The following is a 21,812-nucleotide window of genomic DNA, read 5'->3' on the forward strand; positions in this document are numbered from 1 at the left end:
TTCAGTTTGGTTCAATTCAATTTTAACTGAATATTCAACCCTACATACAACAACAATCCCCATAGTTGCCCTAAAGCTTGTTAAAGCTTACACAAACAACACCACTTAGGTTCCCCATTTCTCTAATTTGGCGATAAATTTAAGTGGTGACACAATGCAATTTTCGTAGTAAGTTATATTAAAACTTCAATTTCAACCCTTAAACTTTGCCAAATGAGCTTGACTCCTCGTCCAACTTGGTCCAACTCGGCTCAACTATATATAGAAACCTGATTTATGAAGCCCATGATGATCTCTAATCACCATCAACCAATAAGCAAATATGCAAAGATGCTCTATTTATGAGGTCTTTGTTTATATTACCCGGGCTGTAGCCCGGGGATTTAGAAAGAAGAAAAATTCTAATTTACTATCGGAGAAAAGAGAAAAATGAGAAGATTAAAACGAATTGAAGGCCAATGACACAACCTTTTGCTTAAAAAGAGAGACCAATTAGCTATATTTTTGCGATAATGACCGATACATGATTATTAACATAAAAAAAATCTAACCATACGATAACTAAGAGATAAGAATTTCATAATGGTCTCATATTATATATTTTGTGCATAACATTTCTTTTCTAAAAATAGACCTTGCCAACAATGCAACTAGAAACTAAATATAGAAGTAAGATTCTATTAACCACAAACATAAAAGAAAGTTTTGACTAGATTTGCCTATAAAATGAAAAGAAGTTGGGGAATTAAAGCTATCAAAGCTTCTTTTCTTTGTGTTCTATACTTGCATCAAAAGTTGCATGTATAGAACACACCATCATAGCTAGTGACCATCAACAATAGGAGTAGATATTAGCTACAAAGGCCCATAACAAATGGATTCAAACAACACGATCCTCGCAATTAGCTTGTTGTTGTCGATATGGTGTGCTACGTGTGTTGCCCAATCGAGCAATGTTTATAATGTGAAGGATCACGGAGCAGTAGGAAATGGCCAAAATGATGACACAAAGGTGACTTTGATTTCCTTTCAGACTATATATTCATAAGTATGCTGAATTGTCTTCGTACGATCTTAATTAGGTTTTTCAAGCGGCATGGGATGCATCTTGTGCCATCGAAGGGAATCCAACGATACTAATCCCCGAGGGATCATATTTGGTTGGTCCTTTACTCTTCAAAGGGCCTTGCAAGGGTGTTATGGCGATCGATTTGAGAGGGCAATTGCTTGCATCGACTAACCTCAATGCTTACACAAAAAATTGGATTGAGTTCCAATACATAAATGGACTTGCGATATCGGGAGGTGGAACATTTAACGGGCAAGGATCTTTGGCATGGCCTTACAATGAATGCCCCAAGAAATGGAGTTGCAAGATTCTCCCAATGGTATATATAAGCTTCTTTTTTTGTTATTTAGTTTGTTTCTTATTATCGGCCAATATTATATTTACAAATATAATTTAAACGGTTTGATTCATTTTAGACTCAGTTTAGCTTGGCTCGGTTAACTTATCAAACAAATTTGAATCACACAAATCTTATTGATCTAAGCTTATTGATTCGGTTTAACTAACTCGTTTACAACTGATCTAATCTTTTTGATTTTGCAATTGGCAGTCATTGGTGTTCAGTTTTGTGAAGAATGCAAAGATCAAAAGCATTTCCTCAGTCGATAGCAAACTGTTCCACATGCATATTTTTTCATCGGAGAATTTCGATATCGAGTCAGTGACCATCAGTGCCCCTGGAGACAGCCCAAACACTGATGGCATTCATGTTGCTGTTTCTACCAATGTCACCATTACAAATGCCACCATTGGCACTGGGGATGATTGCATCTCCGTTGGACCAGGAACCTCCAACCTAAACATCTCTAACGTGCATTGTGGCCCTGGCCATGGCATTAGTGTCGGGAGCCTCGGTAAGAACTCGGGTGAAACCGATGTCGTCGGCTTGACCGTTAGGAATTGCACCTTGAATGGCACAACCAACGGGTTGCGGATCAAGACGTGGCAATCTTCTCCGACTCCATTGAAGGCTGTCCACTTTACCTACGAGGACATCATCATGAACAATGTCTATAACCCCATCATAATAGACCAAGAGTATTGCCCCTACGTTTCATGTGCTGAAAAGGTAACTCTTTAACACTTTGTCCATATAAGATCCTACTATACCGGGTATTGACGATAAGATCATCCCTTTATGATTTTGCTTGCTATAGGATCCATCTCGTGTTCAAATCTACGATATCAAGTTCACAAATGTCAAGGGAACTTCTTCCTCGGCAGAAGCCATCAAGTTCATTTGTAGTAGCTCGTTTCCATGTCAAGGTGTGATACTAAATGATATCGACTTGAAGTTCATCGGCGATGCAACAGGGAACATGACTACAACATCAACCTGTGCCAACGTTCATGGAAAATCAAATGGCAATGTGAAACCAAATCCATGCATTTGATCTCAAGCACAAGATCGATATATATATTCCATTGTGTCGTTTGTTGTTCGAGAAATTGTTTGTATGGGCCATGGCAAAACAAGAATTTGTATGCTCTTAATTTGTTGAGGTCGAGCTTTGGTCCTTGATGTCATGTTTGAATCAAGTTCTAACATCAAGTTGATTGTTTTGTGATGTGTGATGAATAATCTAATTCAATTGATTGATTTAGGGAAGAGATAAAATCTATTATAAAAACCAATTTGCTTAAAGATTGTCGAGGAGAAGGGGGAAGAAGAAGGATAGTATAGGATCGAAGAAGTGGCTAAAAAGAGGGTGAATTGTTGAAATTTTAGAAAAAGAAAAATAATTGGAGTATAAAATTTTATCATAGTTATTTTATTTTATTTTAGTTGATTTAAATCCTTGATAGTCAACTAAAACATGGATCATTAATGTCTTATTTGCTTTGCTTACAATGAGGCGATGGGTTCGATCCCTCCCCTGCGCTAGCCATGATGAGAAAGAGGCCAAAATGGCCGTCCGTGATTTACTCCCTCTAGACACTTGTGGGGCCGGGACTAGGGGGCCGCTAAGGTGGCGGTTCCACCTTTTGCTTACAATTAATGTCTTATTTGCTAGTTGTTGTCTGTATTCGAGTCGATGCATGTCCAACCAACTTAATCTAGTCCCATCGACTTAACAATTATTAGTCAACTCTAGGATCATAAACTTATGATTGTGCAAGCATTGAACCAAAACAAAATCAGGTTTGCTTTATTTTGTGGCTTAATTGAATTGTTTCGAGGAAATGTTCTATTTTTGGTTGGGTCCATCCATGAGCTTTTCGATTGGATCTTCATGATCTTGGAATTTTAAAACTTTTATATCGTTAGATCAAGGAGAATCTATCAACTTAGCCTTATAAAATGCCTAAACCCCATTGATAGTTGTTCCAATTTTTTTTTAATAATTTAAATATCTAACTCTTCAAACAGACTAATCATGAAGATGATAAACTCAACCCCATAAAAAATACTTGCAATCAGACTTTTTAAAAATCAATTTCATTGACAAATACCCTTATTGAAAATTGATCTTCGATGCTCCTATTTATGTCACTCATATCTTTTCACTTACATTATACCACGGGGGAGGTTGTTCCAATTCTATGAATGATAATTGTCATATTGATCAAGAAAAAATTCTGAATTTGGAACTTCAGTAATGGCCCTTGAGACCCAAAAAAAAACACTCAAGATACCACTTGCTAATAAAGACAATATCTCCAAAAGAAAACAAATTCTAATAATCGAACTTTGCAAGAATCTCAAAGTTTAATAAACAAAAATAAAATTACTACTCTTTGAATACAAAATGATGATTACATGACTATTTGACATCTTTCCATCGGATTGTACAGCAACCATATCAAAATGGATATCTTCAATGCAATCAGGTGATTTTGCATAATGAAGAAATAAAATTTTCATCTACACTAATGGAACTTAAGACGTTGTTATTCAATCAGCATAGGAATGCCTGATATGGTGTGAACAAATATATACATCTGCAATTAAGCTTCTTTGCTACCTCAGGGGGCTAACAACCCATCCAGTAATTCGGCTTTGTTTGCGAACTCGTACAACATTAGGAGACCGACTCTCTAATCGTTCAAGTATTGAATAAGTTATCGAGTCCGGAGTCAGCCCGTGTTGTTTTAAAGATGCATGCAGCTTATATGCTTCAGCTGTCTTCCCATACCTCTCGAGACAATCAAGCAAAATGTTGTATGTTACGATGTTCGGAGTGCATCCTTCAGCAAGCATCTCATCGAACAACCTCCAAGCCATCTCAACTTTGTTGGATTTGCCAAAACATTCGATGAGCGTACTATAAGTCACAACATCAGGATTCAATCCTTTCTCCTGCATCTCCATGAAACGCATGTGAGCTTCATCTAGCTCTCCATTTTTCCCAAGACAATTTATCAAAGAATTGTAGGTGACTATATCAGGTATACAGTCATTTCTTTCCATTTCTTCAAACACTTCAGAAGCTTTATCAATCAAACCAACTCTACCAAAGCTTGAGATTAGAATGTTATAAGTAAATATGTCAGGCAAAAGGCCTGAAGCCTTCATCTGCTCATAAAGGGTATAAATGCATGATACTTGCTTTAGCTTACCGAGAGCTGAGAATACCATATTATACATGAGAGTATCAGCATTTATCCCCTTTTCATTTATTTTGGTCAGCAGTTCCATAGCCTCTGATGCCTTACCTGCACTACAAAGAGACTCAAGCATGGACAAACAAGCAGCCCGGTCACCACTGTCATGGAAGCTCCACATTCTGCAAAACATACGATGAGCCTCACTAACATGTCCTAGCTTACTCAGCGTCTTTACCAAATAAGCATAGATTGACTTATTCAGGTACTTATTGGCAGCATCCACAATCTGATCAAGTCTATCTAGTTGCCCTTCCGCTGCTAACATAAACACAAATATACTATATGTGAACTCATTGGGTTGACAACCATTCTCAATCATTTTGGAAAATACAAATATAGCTTTGTCAACCATATGATTCTTAGCAAGTGCCTCGAGCATAGTATTAAAAGCAATTATGTTGAGAGTGCAGCCTTTTACTATCATCTCCTCGAATAAGGAGATGAACTCATCTGTTTTCCCTAACCTTCCTAGCATTCTTATCAAAATTGTGTAAGTATATGCATCTGGCTCACAGTGACAACATTTCATATCTGCAAAAACTTTGTAAGCTTGTTTAACCTGTTAAAGTGACATACATCAAATTAAAGAGAAAAAAAATAGAGGTAAATGACGTAAACATATTGTCTTTATATAGAAAATAAGCAAATTGGCATATCAATTTAGGAAGTTTGTTTGAAGCAAAATTTACTAAATTTCTTATTTTTCATCTTATAGAAGTGATGGACCATAAAGGAAAAGAGACCCAACAAACCAATCTTCAAAATGATTATTGATAACCAATGAGTTTGGTGAATGAAGGTCTTCAGCCTAAATTGCCACCCTGCTCCTCTCAAAGGAAGCTTTTTTTTGTTTGACCATGTGAACTAATAGTGTCGTCTTTCTAAATCACATAAAATTACCAACTCAAGACTCAGGCTCAAAGTATAAATCAATTGCAATTCAATTTAATCATGATCAGCATACATGCATAAAGTTCAACAAACATAAGCTTGAAAAATGGAATTACAGAGTCTATGAACTTTAAGCGAATGTTGTTGTCACGCTAATAAAAAATCTGTGACTTTAATTCAAGTGAATTGCAGAGATTTTTTTAGAAGTAGAAAATGCAACATAACCAAGTTGAATCCCTTGACATCATAAAGACTTCTCAAAAGCTAAACATGCAATAAATAAACTACTTTATATTTCAAGCATCACAACTGGTAAGTCATAATGCCTATACCAAAAGGTCGCGAGAATAATGCAAGCTAAATGAATCCAACTAGGTAGCTAGACTTATTCCCGACATGGCTAGTGATCAAACGAAACAATAAATAAATAAATATGTATATGTATATTCTCAATATTTTTCAACAGCTTTCTCAGGTCCTGCTCTATCCTTTTTCTGAGAGGGAAAAGAAAATATGACTGAAATAGGCTTTGTACTTGTGCCTCTAGTGCTTGAGATTAGCATGATAACCAACTAAAAGTTAATCTGCTGAATTTCCCTTTATCACCACTTCTCATGAATTATATCTCAATTAATCTTACATTGTCAATACGTTAAAGAGAACTTCTCACCTATACATTTCTTGTCACTATATTTTATAGCACAACAAAAGTGACTTAATTATGAGTCGAAAATAATTACTTAATGATTTACATCATAGTCACAAATAAATCCCGGTTACTTCCTTACCAATCAAACTAAATATCACTACCAAACAGCTAGCAAATAGTCTGAGAGATAGATCCGGTGGAATTCATCTTACAAAACTATTACAATTTGTCATTTTTTGTGTAACCAGAGTATTTACTTCATAAACTAATGGTAGATCACATTACTTGTCAAACAATCAGTAAATCAAATTTATTTTAGAAATGCAACTTCAACAAGAATAATAAAACTACAAGTTAGAGGCTTTAGAGCAAGATATAATGCAACAAAAGAAACATAACAATAATAATAATACGCACCTTTTCTGCTTTAGAGAGGGAATCCACAAGCATATTGAAAGCAAAAATATCCAATTTATGCCCCTTCCTTCTCAACTCTTCATAAATCCGAAACGCTCCCTCCACATCTCGAAACCTTACATAGGCCTGCATCAAGCACTTGTAGGTGTATCCAGTAAACGTCAAATTCCATTTTTTAGCGAGCTCCAAGCACCGGTTGATTTCTCCGCCACCGACGATGCTGATCAAGATGTTAACGGTCGAGATGCTCCCCCTGACCCCATCACGGTCCATCTCGTCCAGGATCTCACTGATAGACTGATCATATTTTTCGCCCGCCCTGCCGAGGATCGAGATGATTCGATTGTAGGTGAAGCAATCGTGGCGAAAACCGGGGAGGGAGGCGACAAAGCGGAAAAACTCGAGCGCACGGTCGGGGCCCCGCACGGACTTGAGGATCTCGCTTACCTCCGATGGGGTGGGGATGAGATTTAGGGTTTGGAAGTAGTCGGTGAGGTCGAGGAGGGGGTCGGCGACGGGAGAGGCCGAACGGAGGATGCGGACGGCTCGGCAGACGAGGTCTCTACGTGGGAGGGGGTAGCCACGGACGTCGCGGGGAAAGTCCGGCGGGTCTACCTCGACGGCGAGGGCGCCGCCGGAGGAGTCGGCTCGGATGATTCGGCCGCTGTAGCGAGTGGAGAAGGAGCGGGTGGAAGTGAGGAGGAGGAGCCGCCGCCTCATCGGGTATGAGTTCGTGGGCTTGCTGGAGAGATCGTTGCCCATGGTCATAAAATGCGGACAGGATTCAGGGCGGACGACTGATCAACGGTCGAAAACCATCCAGTTCGTTGCTTTGAGATTCACGAAGATTGATTAAAGAAGAGGTGAGGTATTTACAGAAGGAATTTAAATAATTTAAAGGGCGTTTTAGTAATTTTAAACTCAAATCAAAGGTTGCTAATTTTTGTTTTTTTCCCACCAATTTTTCATATAATATAATATAAATATTTATTATTATTTATGCAAATTGTTAGCCTGTGTGAAGCAGAGCAATCCAGGCAAAGCTCATGGCCGAGGAGGAAACGGAGTGGGCGAAGTGAAGGGCATGCCAGGCATCCAGCGACCGCTCTGCCCCACGTTCGCCGCCCCAGAGCAAGCTGTCGCCTTCGCCGACGGTATCCTAAGGCAGCTGAGCCCTCCCCTTGGAATCCCCATGCACTCGATCGGAGGCCTCTGCATGTTCCTCTCTGGTATGCAGTTGCCGGAGAAATCAAACCCCACGTTCCTGAAGAACAGCCCATAGCAGTCCCGGCTGAACCCAGAGAAGAAGTTGTAGGAGACAGTCAGGTTCAGGAGGCTCTTTAGGTCGCAGACCAGCTCTGGCAGCTCCCCCGAGAGCAGATTATGCGCCACGTTAAGCACCTCGAGCTCGGACAGGCATGACAGCGAGCTGGGAAGGCGGCCTGCGAGCGAGTTGAAGCTCACGTCCATGACTTCGATGTCATCTAGGAAGCCAAGCCCTTCAGGAACGCAACCTGTGAGCTTGTTGTTAAGTAGCAGAACCTCCCTGAGCCCGGAGCCCATGTAGCCGAAGCTGGCAGGGATGGAGCCGGAGAAGTTGTTGTTGGCCAGCGTGATCACGGAAGCAGGCGAGGCCCAGAGGTTCATGGGGATCTGCCCTCCGAACCGGTTGTTGTTGAGGAAAATGGCATCCAGTTCCTTGACAAACAGCTCGCCCGGGACTTCACCGGAGAAGCTGTTGAACCTGAGGTCAAGGTAGAGGAGGCCAGGGATGAGGAGGGTGGGAGTGGGGAAGCCGCCGGAGAACTGATTGTTACTGAGGTCCAGCTCTACGAGGTACAGGAGCTCTCTGAAGGAATCAGGGACGGTGCCTGAAAACCTGTTGCTGTTCAGATGGAGGAAAGAGAGGTGGGAGAGGAGGGAGAGATCCTCGACCAGGGCGCCCCGGAGGCCGCCATGGTTGAGGTCTATGCCTGCGACCACAGGGAAGGGGGAGATGCCCTCAGGGTCCTGGGAGCAAACCACACCTCCATAGGAGCAAACGTCGGGGCCGACCCAAGAGCTCAAGATTGCCGATGGATCCTCCATGATCGCCTGCTTCCAAGCCTGCAGAGCTCTGTATTCTTGGCTCGTTGCTGGGACGGCGGCGGCGCCGCCTTCTTCTCCATTGAACCAGAAACCAAACCCACCTCGACTGCTAAAATTGAAAGCTGAGACACTCGAGGAGAAGAGGAAGAAGGCAAGAAGAAGAAGAAATGCTTGCTTCATCGATCCTGCTTCTTCTCGACAAGCAATGCTTGATTATCTTATGATCGAACAAATCAATCAGTGGTTGCTTCTGTTATCTCCACTCTTAACGACTGAACACTGATATAATGCATGGGGAAGGATTGAAAGTGCCTTGTAACTGGTTCCCACGATGGCATGCTTGTTGTTCCTTAGTCTCGCAATTTGTGGAGCTCCTGCAAAGTGAGAAAGTGCTTTTTGAGCATGCCTTGCTCACTAGCTGAGTGATGATGAGACAACATGGAGGAAGGTCCCAGACTGTGTGGTTCTCTTCTCTTGACTACTGTTTTATTGTTCTTCGAGTATCGACTGTGGTAGTATTTATGAAGTCATTTAGAAAAGATCCTTTGAATTTGTTAGATTCATGATCTTGCATACATAGTAGATGCCCTTTTTCTTCATGTTTCTAATGACTTCTAACTTCTCTTTAATTTTCTTTTGATATCTCTTGCTTTACAATGACTTCTTTCCTTAATTCTCATAATTTTGTTTTATGTCGATTATTTATGTCTTAAGTATATAAATCACCTCTGAAGTGACACATTTCTTTGTGAAAAGATAAAATTTATTTTAAACTTTCATTAATACATCAGTTTTGTTAAAAAAAATCGACTTACCTTAAGTTATTCAACATGCTTGAAGTGGCCATTATATTATATTTATGTCGTTGAAAATTTTGATAATATATAGATTAATCAAACTCAAACTAAGTTAACTCATGCTCATAAAAAAAATTAAATTAAACTTAATAACAATTTCAATCATTTAATTTATTTTAGACATTTTACTTAATTTTTGAACAACTCAAGTTAAAGTTTAACTTACTCGTTTATGACCCTACCTTCTGATTTTAAAAATTAAGAAAAGATGGTTGAGGCCAATTAATCACAAGAAAATTAGATTAAATCTTTATTGAATTTTCTAACATTGTTCATAAACAATCTTGATTTTTTTTAAAAAAAAATAAATTATATAATATATTAAAAATATTTTCAAAATTGAATATGATTTCCTAAGTACCGAAGCCAATCAAGCGTAATTAATATTTTTCAATCAAAAAATAAAATAAATAATTGATCTCCTTCCTCTCGTCGCTCCCCCGATCGATCCGACGCCGCTGGAGAGAGAGGCAGAGAAAGAGGGAGAGAGCGAAAGCGATCGGCATGGCGGAGAACCCCGCGTCCGCCTCCCCCAACAAGGTCCCAGCTGGCGGCGGAGATGGCGCAATAGCCCCGGCCAACTCCAACCCTAACCTGCCGTCCCCGCAAATCCCCCCTTCTCCGTCCATGGCCGTCGGTGACCTTTCCCAGATCAGCTCCCCTCAATTGTCACAATCCCATGCTCTCAGCCCTGCCGCTGCGCTCGACTACGCCTCGAAGCAGCAGAGCGTCCAATCCCAGCAGCAACAGCCCTCGCCGCCGCCGCAGCAACTACAATCTCAGCAGCAGATGCAGGGCCAGCAGCAACAGCAGAAGCAGCAGGCGCAGCAGCAGCAAAATATGATGTCGCCGTCGAGCTACCAGATGCAGCAGAGCCTCCAGCGATCCGGGTCGATGCCGCGACTGAGCCAGCTCCAGCAGCAGCTTGGCGCTTCCGCGGCTGCTGGCACGATGCGGCAGCATGCGGGGATGTACGGCGGGCAGGTGAATTTTGGGGGCGCTCAGATCCAGCAACAGCAGCTGGCTGCTGCCGCTGCTGCTGGAGGGATGGGTCGATCAGGGATTATTACACAAGCAGCCCAGCTTCCGATGCTACCTACGCAGACTAGTCAGCATTTCAATCTGCAGTCTCAGATGCTTGCTCAGGTTATGCAACAACTCTTCTTTCTTCCGATAGTCCTGTTTTCTCGGTAAACAATGATTTTTCAGTTTCTCAAGGAAAAGAACCCCTAATTCCTCACACGTTAGAGATAGCAAGTTTACCAAAATATAACTTCTTTATCATCTTCCCTCCTAATGTTAGGAGGAACCAGTGTATTGCTTCTAAGATCTTGGCTGTTATGCAATTATCTTTAGAAAAATCTAAAGGAAACTGTTTATTTTGGGTGACTATTAGAACTCACATTGAAGTGTTTAACTCCTTGATTAATTGCTCCTACTTGTTCTTTAATTGCTTCATAAAGAAGAAGGAACCTTCCAGCATCATGCTGTATCTAGTATCATATCATTAACTTTTTTTATACTAAAGCCGAAACCAGCATTTATCTTTGTTGATTCCTAGAGGCATCATAATATAGTCGATTGGCTGTTACGTTAGAATTTGAACTCTTATTTATCATTTGCTAATGGCGTAGGAGGATCCATATAGCCAACCACATTTAGTCGGATAAAGGCTTGATTGTTGTTGTTGTATTTATTGTCTGTTTAGAAACACTTCTCTTCAGCTTATAGCTCTGTCACACCAAACTCCTTGTCATTGAAGTCATGTTACACATTAACTTTTGCCAACGCACAGTTGCTCTTGCATTTAGCTTTACTCTGATTTCTCCAAAGAAAACATTAGCCATAACAGCTTTAAAGTCTTGTAATACCTTACCCATTTATCTCCTTCTTTACATGTTGACCAAGCATCTTCCTACTCCCAAACTTATGGCTCAGATTCTATCCTGCTCCAAAACGTGGTCAATCATCAGCATTAACATTGCATCAAAGTTGGGGTTCATTTATTTGAATCTGTTGGTGTTATTATAATATCATATATTAGGGGTGGAATTAGTTGGATCCCCACTGAACCTAGAGCTTTCCCCACATGAAGCAGTCTTAAGAATATGAATATATATATCGAACCTTTCCCAACAACTCGAGGTTTTGGGAAGTGTTCAATAACAGTTTTAAGACCCAATATCTTGTCAAGTTGTTAAATCTCTAGTAAAAATTCTTTGTCATGGGCTTTTATAAAGTTGAAAGCAACTTTTGATGTTCATTCATTTGAAATGAGACTACAAATCCATTCATCATTCTTTTACACCTACTGTTCCTGGAGTATGGTTAGTGTAGCAACAGTGATCTAGTGTTTATTTTTGGTTGGGGTATTATTAGGTAAGAATAACTATGTGGTTTGGGTTGTGTTTCTTTTATGAGAAAGATTGGAGAAGAGGGAGAAAAAAGGATGGAGAGCAGAGAGAAGAAATGAATATTTTTTTTTGGGTAGTAATTAGATAGGGAGAGAAAGCGAGAATAAAACTTTATCTTCCTTTCCTCAAAATTGATCTGCCCAACTTGAACAGAAAATATCATTGCAGCCCCCTTGCCTGCCTTTGCTACCTCCTCGACCTTTGCCTTGACTTTGAGCCCACTTGCTGCCTTTATGGTTGTCGACCAATCTCCAACTTTCCATGAAAGCTCTCTTTCTCACTCTTATACTCTCCATGCCCAAGGAAACACAACCTTGAAGTTTAGACTTTGTTAGAATATTATAATTTTAATAACTTTGTGGGATATTCTATTAGTAGTTGGGTTTGTTGGCAATATTAGTAGCTATAGAGCAAGACTGGTGTCAACCCTTGGTGGAAGCAAGGTATGAATATCTCTTTTGATTTGGAAAATGGCATTCTCTATTTTATTTCCTTTTGGAGGTTCTTATCTCTCTTGATATGAGGAAGTAATCGTCAGCACAGGTACTTCCTAACGCATTCATAGTTACAATGTATTTATGAATAAGCACGATAGGTTATACTAAATCGTGATTGAAGATTTGTTAGTTTTTTTTTGTTCCATCTGAGAATTTATCATAAGTTTACTCACCGTTTCATACTTTCTCATCTCGTGGCTCTGTAAGTTTGCCACTTAGCTATAGCAAGAATACTGATCCATAAGCCTCCCTGCTAGTAATGTTCATGTCATTCCCCATGAAATCATCGATCCTTCCCTACCCATTGTATTGTGTGTTTTACACCCTTCAATCCTTCCCTACCCATTGTATTTTGTGTTTTACACCCCTCGATCCTTCCCTACCCGTTGTATTGTGTGTTTTACACCCACTAGAAGGTCTAAGAAGCATTAGCTTTTCAGTTGCCCATGGTTGATATATAGGACACGTGTTCAATAGCAAAGTAACTCTTAAATCAAGGTTTCATGCAAACAGTATGCGATTGAGCCAGTGAATAGCAGATATGCAGTATGCAAGGCATATGCTGCCAGTGTTAAAAATAGTTTGAAAATTTTGGTTGGTAAAAATGACATGTATACACAAAATTTAGCATATTAATCAACAAATTTAATTCATATTTTTACATAGAAAGATATATGTTAAACGTAAGATGCAAAATACATTAGATATAAATCAATGTTAATTATCAATGTATACTAGGTTATATATATAAGCAATATGCATATGATTAACATGTGAAGTGTTTATCACTTACAAAATAAGTGTTTAACTTAACACTTACATTTTATTAGGGTTTTAAGTGAGTTTGGTCAAGTCTAAACAGGCTCAAATTACCGATAAGGATTCCTTATTCATGCTAACAACTAAAGTGGACCACATATCCAATATGTTATACAGTTCCCTTTCAAATCCACCCAGACAGTCACATATGCAGCCACTTAAGCTGTTATTTAAAACCTTGGATAAATATTTTCTGATTGAAAAGGTAAAATGCTTCTTTTCACCTATTGAACATTTTCAAACTTTTAGTTTTAGATATTCAAGCGCTTATTGTGTTGGTTGCATTGTTTACTAGGTCTGAAGAAAATTGAATTTAATTTGTGTGATCATATTTTAGATGAGAATTTGACTTTCTTGTTCCTTAGAAATGAAAACTCTTACTTTGAACTGTAGAAATTTGTTTGTGCAAAAATAAGAATCTTTGGGAGTTCAATTTAGTATGTGAACAGATCTTGAACTTCCTGGTTATTGGCGTTAACTCATCATTCCCTTTTTCTTTTATTATTAGCAGCCAAGGCAGAAAGGCTTAGTTCAAGCTGGTCAGTTCAATCCGGGAAATTCTTCTGCCCAGGCCTTGCAAGGAATGCAGAATATGGGTATTATCAGTAACCTTAGCATGAATCCACAACTAAGAGCATATAACCAACGTCTTGTGCAAGGGCAGATAAGACAGCAACAATTACAACAGCAAATGGCCCTTACATCACCTCAGGTTTGCATCTATAAGTATTCTGTGTTCTTGCATTTTTCCTGCTGCAACTACTTTTCAGTAAACATGTAAGATACATGTCTATCCTGCCTTATTTTAGAGTCCCCTTGCTGATTAGAAAATTCTTCCAAACCTGAATGCTTAGTATCAATCTGGAAGGATATAGACCGGGTTCAATGTGCTTCAGTGACATGAATAAACACAATATTTTGATTAAATCATTGAGCATTTTTTGAATTTCTTATTCTTGAGTGTTGATGCCCATGATAAGAGTTTGGTCTATTGTTGAGAAGCGGTTTAGTCAAATTTCAAAAAGGAATTGACTATAAGATATTATTCATCTTTGATACATTAATTATGAAATAATAGTATAGCATATCTAGGTGTAAAGATGATGCCATGGTAAATAATTTCATCCTTCCCATTATCTTCTGTACCTTTTTTTGTTTCATGCCGTGCTGGATAACAATTATCACAAGTGGAGGTAGCAAGTATAAATCTGATGATTTAAATGTATAGAAAAGTTAATATAATAACATTTTTTCTTTTACATTGTTGCACATATTTTTCTTGTTTATTCTTATTATGGGTTCCTGCCATATTGTTGTCCTTTACCTTTTGCTGCCTGCCACTTCTATTCCTTTTGACTAAGGCTAGTAGAACAATTAAGTTTGTCCAAATTCAGCTAATTCCTGTTGACTTCAATCCCACCTCTCAATTTCAGTTAATTTTTTTACTATTAGGCTAACAAGGGAAAACAATATTTTTCCTGGATGATATTGTTAACAAACATTTATTTGCTTGCTTTAGAATATGATTTGCTACTCGACTATGAGCAGCTGGATATTGGATGATTTTTTCTTTTTGCTTATTTTTTGATAATTTTGTTAGCACGATTATAGTATTTTCTTTCATCCATCTAAAATGTTTCTATCACAATTTTCTTGTCCTAATTATTCTCTTTTTTGATGCTACTTTCTGGAAGAATTCAGCATCAAAATTAAAAAAAACGCAGCACCTCTGATTAGTGTCTATGAAACATAAAATACATTTTACCTCTTTTGTTACTGTTTTCATATACCTGTTGAGTAGCATGATTATTGTTTTATTAACTTATTTTTCACAAGGTACTGGCAAGTGGGGCAATTTTTCTGTTATCTTGCTACTTAATATAGGTTACAAACTGTGTAACATTTGAATTATCTAGCAGAAGCTTCCTGGTCAAAGCTTACCTAGGACTCCTTCAGCTGCTGCACTGAACTCCCAGGTTTCTGGTTTGACACAAAATGGGCAATCAACAACAGTACAAACAACTCTTTCTCAACAACAGCAGTGGCTGAAGCATCTACAACCTTCGTTACCTTCACCAGTTTCTCCTTCATATCATCTTCAGCAACAGCAAAGGCAGCAGCAATCCTTCTTGCCACAACAACTAGCTTCATCACAGCTCCACCAGAAATCCATGGCCCTGACGCCACAGCAGATCTCTCAACTGATGCAGCAGCAGCCACAGCCACAACTAGGTGGTCAGCAACAGCAACAGCAACAGCATTTGCTACAGATGCAGCATCTTCAACAAATTCAACAGTTACAGCAACAACAGCAATTGCAATCTCCAAGACTTACTGGGTCTGCAGTCCAAAAACCTATATCTTTGACTGGATCCCAAGAAGAGGCACCTGCTTCTGGTGTGACAGGTGGAAGTTCTAGTCAAGGAACAGAAGCAACCAATCAACTTCTTGGGAAACGAAAGATACATGATTTAGTTATGCAGGTACATAATTTCCTAATCTTTAGCTTCTAGGCATTTTTCTTTGATTTTATCTTATGCTTTCAAAATCTGTATTTTGAAGACAACTAATTGACATATCATTCTAACTAAAGTCACATGTTTATGGGTCTGAGCATCTACAAATGTGGTTAGCAGGGTTTAAAGTTGCTAGAGTTGAATGGTTAACCACTTTTCTAAATGCTCAAGCTCTTTGAAAAAGGAACGATTTATATAAATAGTCAATTGAATTAAATTTCTGTTGTACCATACCATGTCAACTTTTGACACACTTTCAAGTGTGCCAAACTGAATCTAGATAAGTTTTACCCCTACAATTTTTTTCCACTGTACTTTTTTACTCCCAGCAATAAGACTATAACAATTGGATAGTCAAATTAAAATTTGATATTTAAGCTAGAAAATTATAATTATTCCAATTGGATAGTCAATTATCATTTTGTATTTATTCTTGAAATTGCACTCTAAGTGCTACGGTTGCACCTTTCCTTTTGCTTCCTTTTTTTTAATTTCCTTGGTTATGATAAAATTCTCTCCACACCCTTTTCTCCTTCACTTTCTTTGTTCTAAATTTGTTGCTTTTGCAGGTAGATCCCCATGGTAAACTGGATCCAGAAGTTGAAGACCTTCTCTTGCAGATAGCTGATGACTTCATTGATTCGGTAGGTAACATGCAAAGTCCTTGCTTTGTTAAAATTTCCTGACTAGACAACAGTATGATGACACAATGAATTTGGTATAGTATGGGCACCTTGTCTTTTATGATTGAACTTGTCTAATGCAAAAAGGTGAGATTGGTTTTGGATGCTTTTATTTGATGAGTTAGTGGATGCTTGTGCGCCTTTTGTTATTTTATGAAGTCTAAGACCTTTGTGGTTGGGGACTCCAATTAACACCACTGCATTTTATCTCACATGTATATTAAGGGTGGATTTGCTTTTTACCATTCACAAGCTGTCTTCACTGGCCAATATTTATATCTGTTAAGTCAGTTGTAAGGTAATGTTTTTTACATTTACAATGGTCATATCTGGCTAGTTTTACTAAAAGAAGCTTCTAGAATACAGGAAGTTTACCTCATCAAAGAAGAGTTGTTTTTTTGTAAGAAATGCATTAAAGTTTGACAAATATAAAACAAAAATCAAAATATTCCAACAGTGCTTTTGTATTTTAAACAAAGGGTTGATTGGTCTATTTTGTTCAATGTTATGTGAACCAAGAACTTAAATCATACCAGTTGAAAGTCTCAGTGCATATTGTGGTGTACTGGTATATACATGAAAAGTGTAATAAACTTTGAATAATAGTTTGCTTGTGTAAATTTTGATGAGTTTGAAACAAGTCCCAGTTTTTGTGAGGAGGCTAAATCAGAAGATAATAAGAGGACTCCTATATCCTACTGGATACTTTGCATTTAAAGAAACTTGATACCTGCTAGGCATCTTAAACACCGCCCCTTATAAGGTTTATATGTTATTTGTATCCTGAAAAATAGGTACGTGAATGGTATAAAGAATTTTGTGTGCATCATGTGATGCATAGTGGTAATAGCTAATCAATTGCCTATCATCATAGATTTGTGTTTAATTATAGGTGCCATACATGTACCAAGTATCTAAAACTAGAATGCTTTCGTGACTGGAATGTGGAGGTATTATCCAAATGTCAGATGAAATTCTGCTTGAGTGGATTGATGGAGCAAACCCAATTTTAATGAGTAACTGTGTTACATATGCTGAAGTATCCATCCATATATCCTCTTGTACGCATATTGAAGTTTGCTTGGCAATGTCATAGAAGGAAGTTCTGGTTTTATTCTATTTTTAATCATCAGAAGAATCTGTTTCTGTGTAAATATTGAAGTTTATATGTAGCTGAATGAGTTTCACTAGCAAATTACTCATAGTTGGTTTTCTTTAGCATAAACCATTGCTTCTCTTGATTGGTTATTTTGCATGCTTACTGAATTTGATACTGACGGTCATAGAGTTTTCCTAGTATCTAGAAGTTATATAGTTCTTCCCCTGTAAATCATGTATTAAAATGATTTATTTGATCATCAAGCGATGTTTCTTGCTTTTTATGACATTGATGCAATGACTACTGAAATGCAGGTTACCACATTTGCTTGTAGTCTAGCAAAGCATCGCAAATCTTCCACCTTGGACACTAAGGATGTACTGCTTCACCTAGGTTTGCAACTTAGCGAAACCTCCAAAGCTAAAATTCTTTTCGTATTACATAATGGGTTTTACGAACCCTATGTGCAATTTTAATTATCTTACTGAATGTTCCTAGTTGACTGTTATCCACAACACATACGTATGTCATTGAGATATTCTTTTTCTGTTTTCTAGGCTTTGCAAATACTCCCTCCATTTCACAAAGAGAGTTGTTAGACTTTTTTAGACTTCTTAAGAAACTCAAACGTTTACTTATTTAGAAAAAAATCTGAACTGAATCTCTTAATTGCCTTCATTCCTATCTTTATCATTATGTCTTGAGAATAAAAGCCACGATAGAGCAATTAAGAGACGCATTGGGAACATGTGAGATTATCTTTATTTATTGGAGGGCAAAATTGAAAGATAAGCCATTTAGTTACCTTGATATCCTAGAATGTCGAATAAATACTTTCCTTGAATGACTCTCTCTTTCCCTAAACAGAGGAAGTATAACCTATAAAATAATCAATTAAAAGAATCTAGATCTTGGATATTTAAAAAATCTAATATTCAAATCAAAGTGAGGGTGAAGAAGCATCTACCGTCTTCATTCAACACTTGCATTGCCTTTTAATAATGTCTTGGGTTTTCTTTCTTTGACATGATTGATGGTATGCCTTTTGCAGAGAAAAACTGGAACTTGACTGTTCCAGGTTATTCAAGGGAGGATAGGAAATATCTGAAAACACCAGTAAGTGTTTCTTTTATTCTTCCATTTTCTGGTATTTGATCTCTACTAAATCGATTAGTTAATGAATAATTAATATTATTACTGAAAATAGTTCCTGTTTTTATTCAATAAAATGCAAGTAAAATGAAATCCCCAAATCAGAAAACTACCATTTTTATCTGACAGGCCTCGAAGTTAACTATTACTTCATTTCATAAGGCTATTTTTTGAACTGATGGTTACTCCATTTTGAACTTTCATAAATATATGACAAGTCAGTTCTCTGAGGAAGTAACTTACCCCAATACTCAATCATTTGGAAGTGATGGTACCTCATATTTCTGTGCAAGTTTTCATGGGCTTCGTGTCTGTACTTTTAGTGAATATATTTTTTGCCCTATGAACTTTAAGGTGCACAAGTCTCATATTTGACTGTTCCAGCAAGGTGATAGAGGCCCTATTTAACTTGGGTTAATCTAGGCCGAGAGTAAATCCAAGTTAACACACCTCCCTTGAAATACTTTGGTATGCTCCTAGATCAGACTACAAAATATAAATTAGAGAACATAGAACCTAGGGGTACAACCGAAAATAGTATGAAAATATTGATATTTGAGTTCTAGTTAGAAAAATATATGCGATATTCAAATTCGATTCGAAATTTGAAAATACAAATAATTTTAACTCGAGCTTGGTTCAAAATGAAATTCGAACTCGAGTTCAGTTCGAATTGTTCGAACCTTGATTCAAGCAGAATCAAACTATAGTTCAAAATGACTTAAATTTGAGTTCGGTTTGAGCTATTCGAACCTTAATTTGAACATATTTAAACAAAAATTGTGTAAGAAAAATTGTCTAAGAATTAACAGAGTTTAGTTCGAGTTTGGCTCATGAGTGGCTTGTAAACAATCGAACAAAATATTATGGGTTCGAATTCGGCTCAAAAAAATTATTAAACATGTTTGAGTTCGGTTCGAGTTTGATAAGTTTGAATACGAATCAATTATTTTTCGAGCCAGCTCAAAAAGCTCGCGAGCATACTCGATTCGTTTGCACCTCTAATAGAACCATCTCATTCTCCTCTAAACGTAAAACATGGTGGAATAACTTATCACATCAGTTGGTGACAGAGCTCAATACAAGAAAATACATGTTGGATCTTTAAAACAATTCAAATCATTTTGATACTAATCAGCTTGATTTATTCTACCAAGAAGGTCTGTAGTTGAGTTCATATTGTAATATTTTATTTTATTGCAGTATAGATTTAGTTTCTTCATCTGTATCTGTTTATAGATTTGCCACTTGGTCACGTAGCCAAAAGCTTAGGGCATAGTTTTGCAAGTTATATGGCTGGTTGGTCGTTCTACTATTTTGTTTAGCATGTCTATTACCTCATTCACATCCTAATGTTTCTTTCAGCGTTTCCTCATGTTGGTCACAGGTGATTTTGCAAACCAAATGCTTTTAGAACTTTGACAGGAGTAGACTGTTAGTTGAAAGTCATAAATCATAAGATGCCGAGTAGTTTGATAATACTTGAAAGCTCATTTTTTACTGTTAGTTGCTAGAGCTTAACCTTTTTTAGCAAACAAAGTTAAAGGATGCCACATAGATTGGTGCATGATATTGGATTCAGATAGAATGGCTATTGTTGCCAGTTGTTGATGTTTCTTTTTTCTTTTTCTAATTATGATCAAAAATAAAATTCAGTAGGATATAGAGAATCATCATAAACCTGCTTCAAAATCAACATAAACACCCTTCTCTTTATGGTCGATGCTCTCCCCCTTGTATTTGCTGTTTCAGTTTTTAAGTCTTCTTGCCGGCAATGTATTTGCTGATATATGGTCGTTTAATTTTCTTCAGCTCCCTTTGATGTGTCTGATATTATTCCTTTTCAATTGTAGTTACCGTCGGATATCCACAAGAGGCGACTGATCGCGGTAATTATTATTGTGTAGTTTTTGGTTTATTTCTAGAATCCGATACGACCCTCTGCAAAATTTCATCAGATACAAGAGTCAGCAGAAACATATCAGTCGGAAGGAGATGCTGGAGGTTCTAAAGCCACGAATAAACAGCTCGCAAACAATTCCGGGAGCGATCACCCAACAAATCCTTCGCCTAGCTCGGAGCAGTTATCCCTACCTGTGGTTGCCTCCCAAATCACACACAAACCGCAGAGATTTTAGCCACGCATCAAACTAGTAAAACTTATGGTCTTCCTCCACGCGATTAACTTGATTGTGAGTATTTCTGCTTCGACCACTGTTTTTAGGCAACATACTCACATGCACTGTTCATTTCTTTCCAGGATGGTTTGTATATTTGTCCCTCCTTTTCTACTGAAGAGGTGAGGCGAAGGAATCGCTGTTTGCTAGTGAGTAATTCCCAGAGATTCATGGGAAGGAAGTATTACATTATGTGCATAATACGAAGAGTTATATGGTGCATGTATGGTAGGCGTGGAAGCATCTTAGAATTAATTAGCTTCTAGGGTTTGTTTTCTTTTCATTTGTATGCTCAATTAGGGAGGAAGTGAATCATTATTCGGAATGGGCACAAATTCTTTGGATCAGTATTTGTTCATAAATAAAACTCGTGTTCCTGTTGATGTGTTCATTTTCTGTTGTAATTTGTTGTTGTTGAATAAAAAAGAAATCTGAATCTTCTTGCACAAGGAGCTTTCATTGACTCCCCCAAAGCTGAGAGATTGTGTTTCTATAAAAGGGCAGGATATTTTTGTCTTGGCCTTCAGAAAACCCTAACGGCTAAAAAAAAATTAAGATCTCTCTTTCGACGATTGCGTCGCCGCACCACCCGGCGTCTTGATATCTCCTCCGCCGTCTATAGCACGCCGATGAAGCTGCTTTCCCCCTGCACATCAAGCCGTTCGCCGGAGTTTTCGAGCGCAGAGTTGAGGATGGAGGGTGATACCCCGGTGTCCGAAGGCGACGACGATCGGCGCTTGTCCTACGCCGACGATCCCATCCTCCTCCTCTCGTTACCTTCTCACTCTCCGCCCGTCGGCGGCGGCGACGAACCTAGCGCTTCGAAGAAGAGACCGCGACCAACGTGCTCAACTGCCTCTCCGGAGGCCCCGCCG

At 38.2% G+C, this 21,812-nt stretch overlaps 4 protein-coding genes across 4 annotated transcripts; 2 read left to right on the forward strand and 2 right to left on the reverse strand.

Annotated features, from left to right (window-relative positions):
* Nucleotides 1–874: 874 nt before the first annotated feature.
* LOC141827078 (exopolygalacturonase-like) lies at nucleotides 875–2,463 on the forward strand. The gene is made up of 4 exons (XM_074714354.1): nucleotides 875–1,012; nucleotides 1,083–1,388; nucleotides 1,620–2,138; nucleotides 2,227–2,463. Exons 1-4 carry the CDS (start codon nucleotides 875–877, stop codon nucleotides 2,461–2,463), a joined length of 1,200 nt encoding a protein of 399 aa, XP_074570455.1.
* Nucleotides 2,464–3,732: 1,269 nt separating this feature from the next.
* LOC141826069 (pentatricopeptide repeat-containing protein At1g51965, mitochondrial) lies at nucleotides 3,733–7,379 on the reverse strand. Its single transcript, XM_074713323.1, has 2 exons — nucleotides 6,636–7,379; nucleotides 3,733–5,237 (listed from the first exon to the last, which is right to left on the reverse strand). Exons 1-2 carry the CDS (start codon nucleotides 7,353–7,355, stop codon nucleotides 4,032–4,034), a joined length of 1,926 nt encoding a protein of 641 aa, XP_074569424.1. The 5' UTR covers nucleotides 7,356–7,379; the 3' UTR covers nucleotides 3,733–4,031.
* Nucleotides 7,380–7,638: 259 nt separating this feature from the next.
* Nucleotides 7,639–8,964, reverse strand: LOC141826070 (leucine-rich repeat extensin-like protein 7). Its single transcript, XM_074713324.1, has one exon. The coding sequence runs from the start codon at nucleotides 8,901–8,903 to the stop codon at nucleotides 7,680–7,682; it is 1,224 nt and encodes a 407-aa protein (XP_074569425.1). The 5' UTR covers nucleotides 8,904–8,964; the 3' UTR covers nucleotides 7,639–7,679.
* A 1,067-nt stretch (nucleotides 8,965–10,031) lies between these two features.
* Nucleotides 10,032–21,328, forward strand: LOC141826819 (transcription initiation factor TFIID subunit 12b-like). The gene is made up of 9 exons (XM_074714123.1): nucleotides 10,032–10,726; nucleotides 13,822–14,022; nucleotides 15,230–15,793; nucleotides 16,396–16,470; nucleotides 17,923–18,001; nucleotides 18,660–18,724; nucleotides 20,614–20,649; nucleotides 20,719–20,952; nucleotides 21,021–21,328. Exons 1-8 carry the CDS (start codon nucleotides 10,085–10,087, stop codon nucleotides 20,896–20,898), a joined length of 1,842 nt encoding a protein of 613 aa, XP_074570224.1. The 5' UTR covers nucleotides 10,032–10,084; the 3' UTR covers nucleotides 20,899–20,952; nucleotides 21,021–21,328.
* The last annotated feature ends 484 nt before the right edge of the window (nucleotides 21,329–21,812 follow it).

This window comes from Curcuma longa, chromosome 4 (genome assembly GCF_044706935.1).
Source record: "Curcuma longa cultivar G26 ecotype Majalengka, Jawa Barat chromosome 4, ITB_CL_G26_1.1, whole genome shotgun sequence".
In the NCBI taxonomy this organism is placed as follows: Eukaryota; Viridiplantae; Streptophyta; class Magnoliopsida; order Zingiberales; family Zingiberaceae; genus Curcuma; species Curcuma longa.

What these genes read in the sequence shown, in the direction of transcription:
- LOC141827078 (XM_074714354.1), top strand. Translation starts at nt 875, where the DNA reads ATGGATTCAAACAACACGATCCTCGCAATTAGCTTGTTGTTGTCGATA. An exon ending in GTTGCAAGATTCTCCCAATG is followed by an intron (nt 1,389 to 1,619) that starts GTATATATAAGC and finishes TGCAATTGGCAG; the next exon opens with TCATTGGTGTTCAGTTTTGT. An exon ending in ACGTTTCATGTGCTGAAAAG is followed by an intron (nt 2,139 to 2,226) that starts GTAACTCTTTAA and finishes TGCTTGCTATAG; the next exon opens with GATCCATCTCGTGTTCAAAT.
- LOC141826069 (XM_074713323.1), bottom strand. Translation starts at nt 7,355, where the DNA reads ATGAGGCGGCGGCTCCTCCTCCTCACTTCCACCCGCTCCTTCTCCACT. An exon ending in CCCTCTCTAAAGCAGAAAAG is followed by an intron (nt 5,238 to 6,635) that starts GTGCGTATTATT and finishes TCACTTTAACAG; the next exon opens with GTTAAACAAGCTTACAAAGT.
- LOC141826070 (XM_074713324.1), bottom strand. Translation starts at nt 8,903, where the DNA reads ATGAAGCAAGCATTTCTTCTTCTTCTTGCCTTCTTCCTCTTCTCCTCG.
- LOC141826819 (XM_074714123.1), top strand. Translation starts at nt 10,085, where the DNA reads ATGGCGGAGAACCCCGCGTCCGCCTCCCCCAACAAGGTCCCAGCTGGC. An exon ending in TACATGATTTAGTTATGCAG is followed by an intron (nt 15,794 to 16,395) that starts GTACATAATTTC and finishes TTGCTTTTGCAG; the next exon opens with GTAGATCCCCATGGTAAACT. An exon ending in GGAAATATCTGAAAACACCA is followed by an intron (nt 18,725 to 20,613) that starts GTAAGTGTTTCT and finishes TTTCAATTGTAG; the next exon opens with TTACCGTCGGATATCCACAA.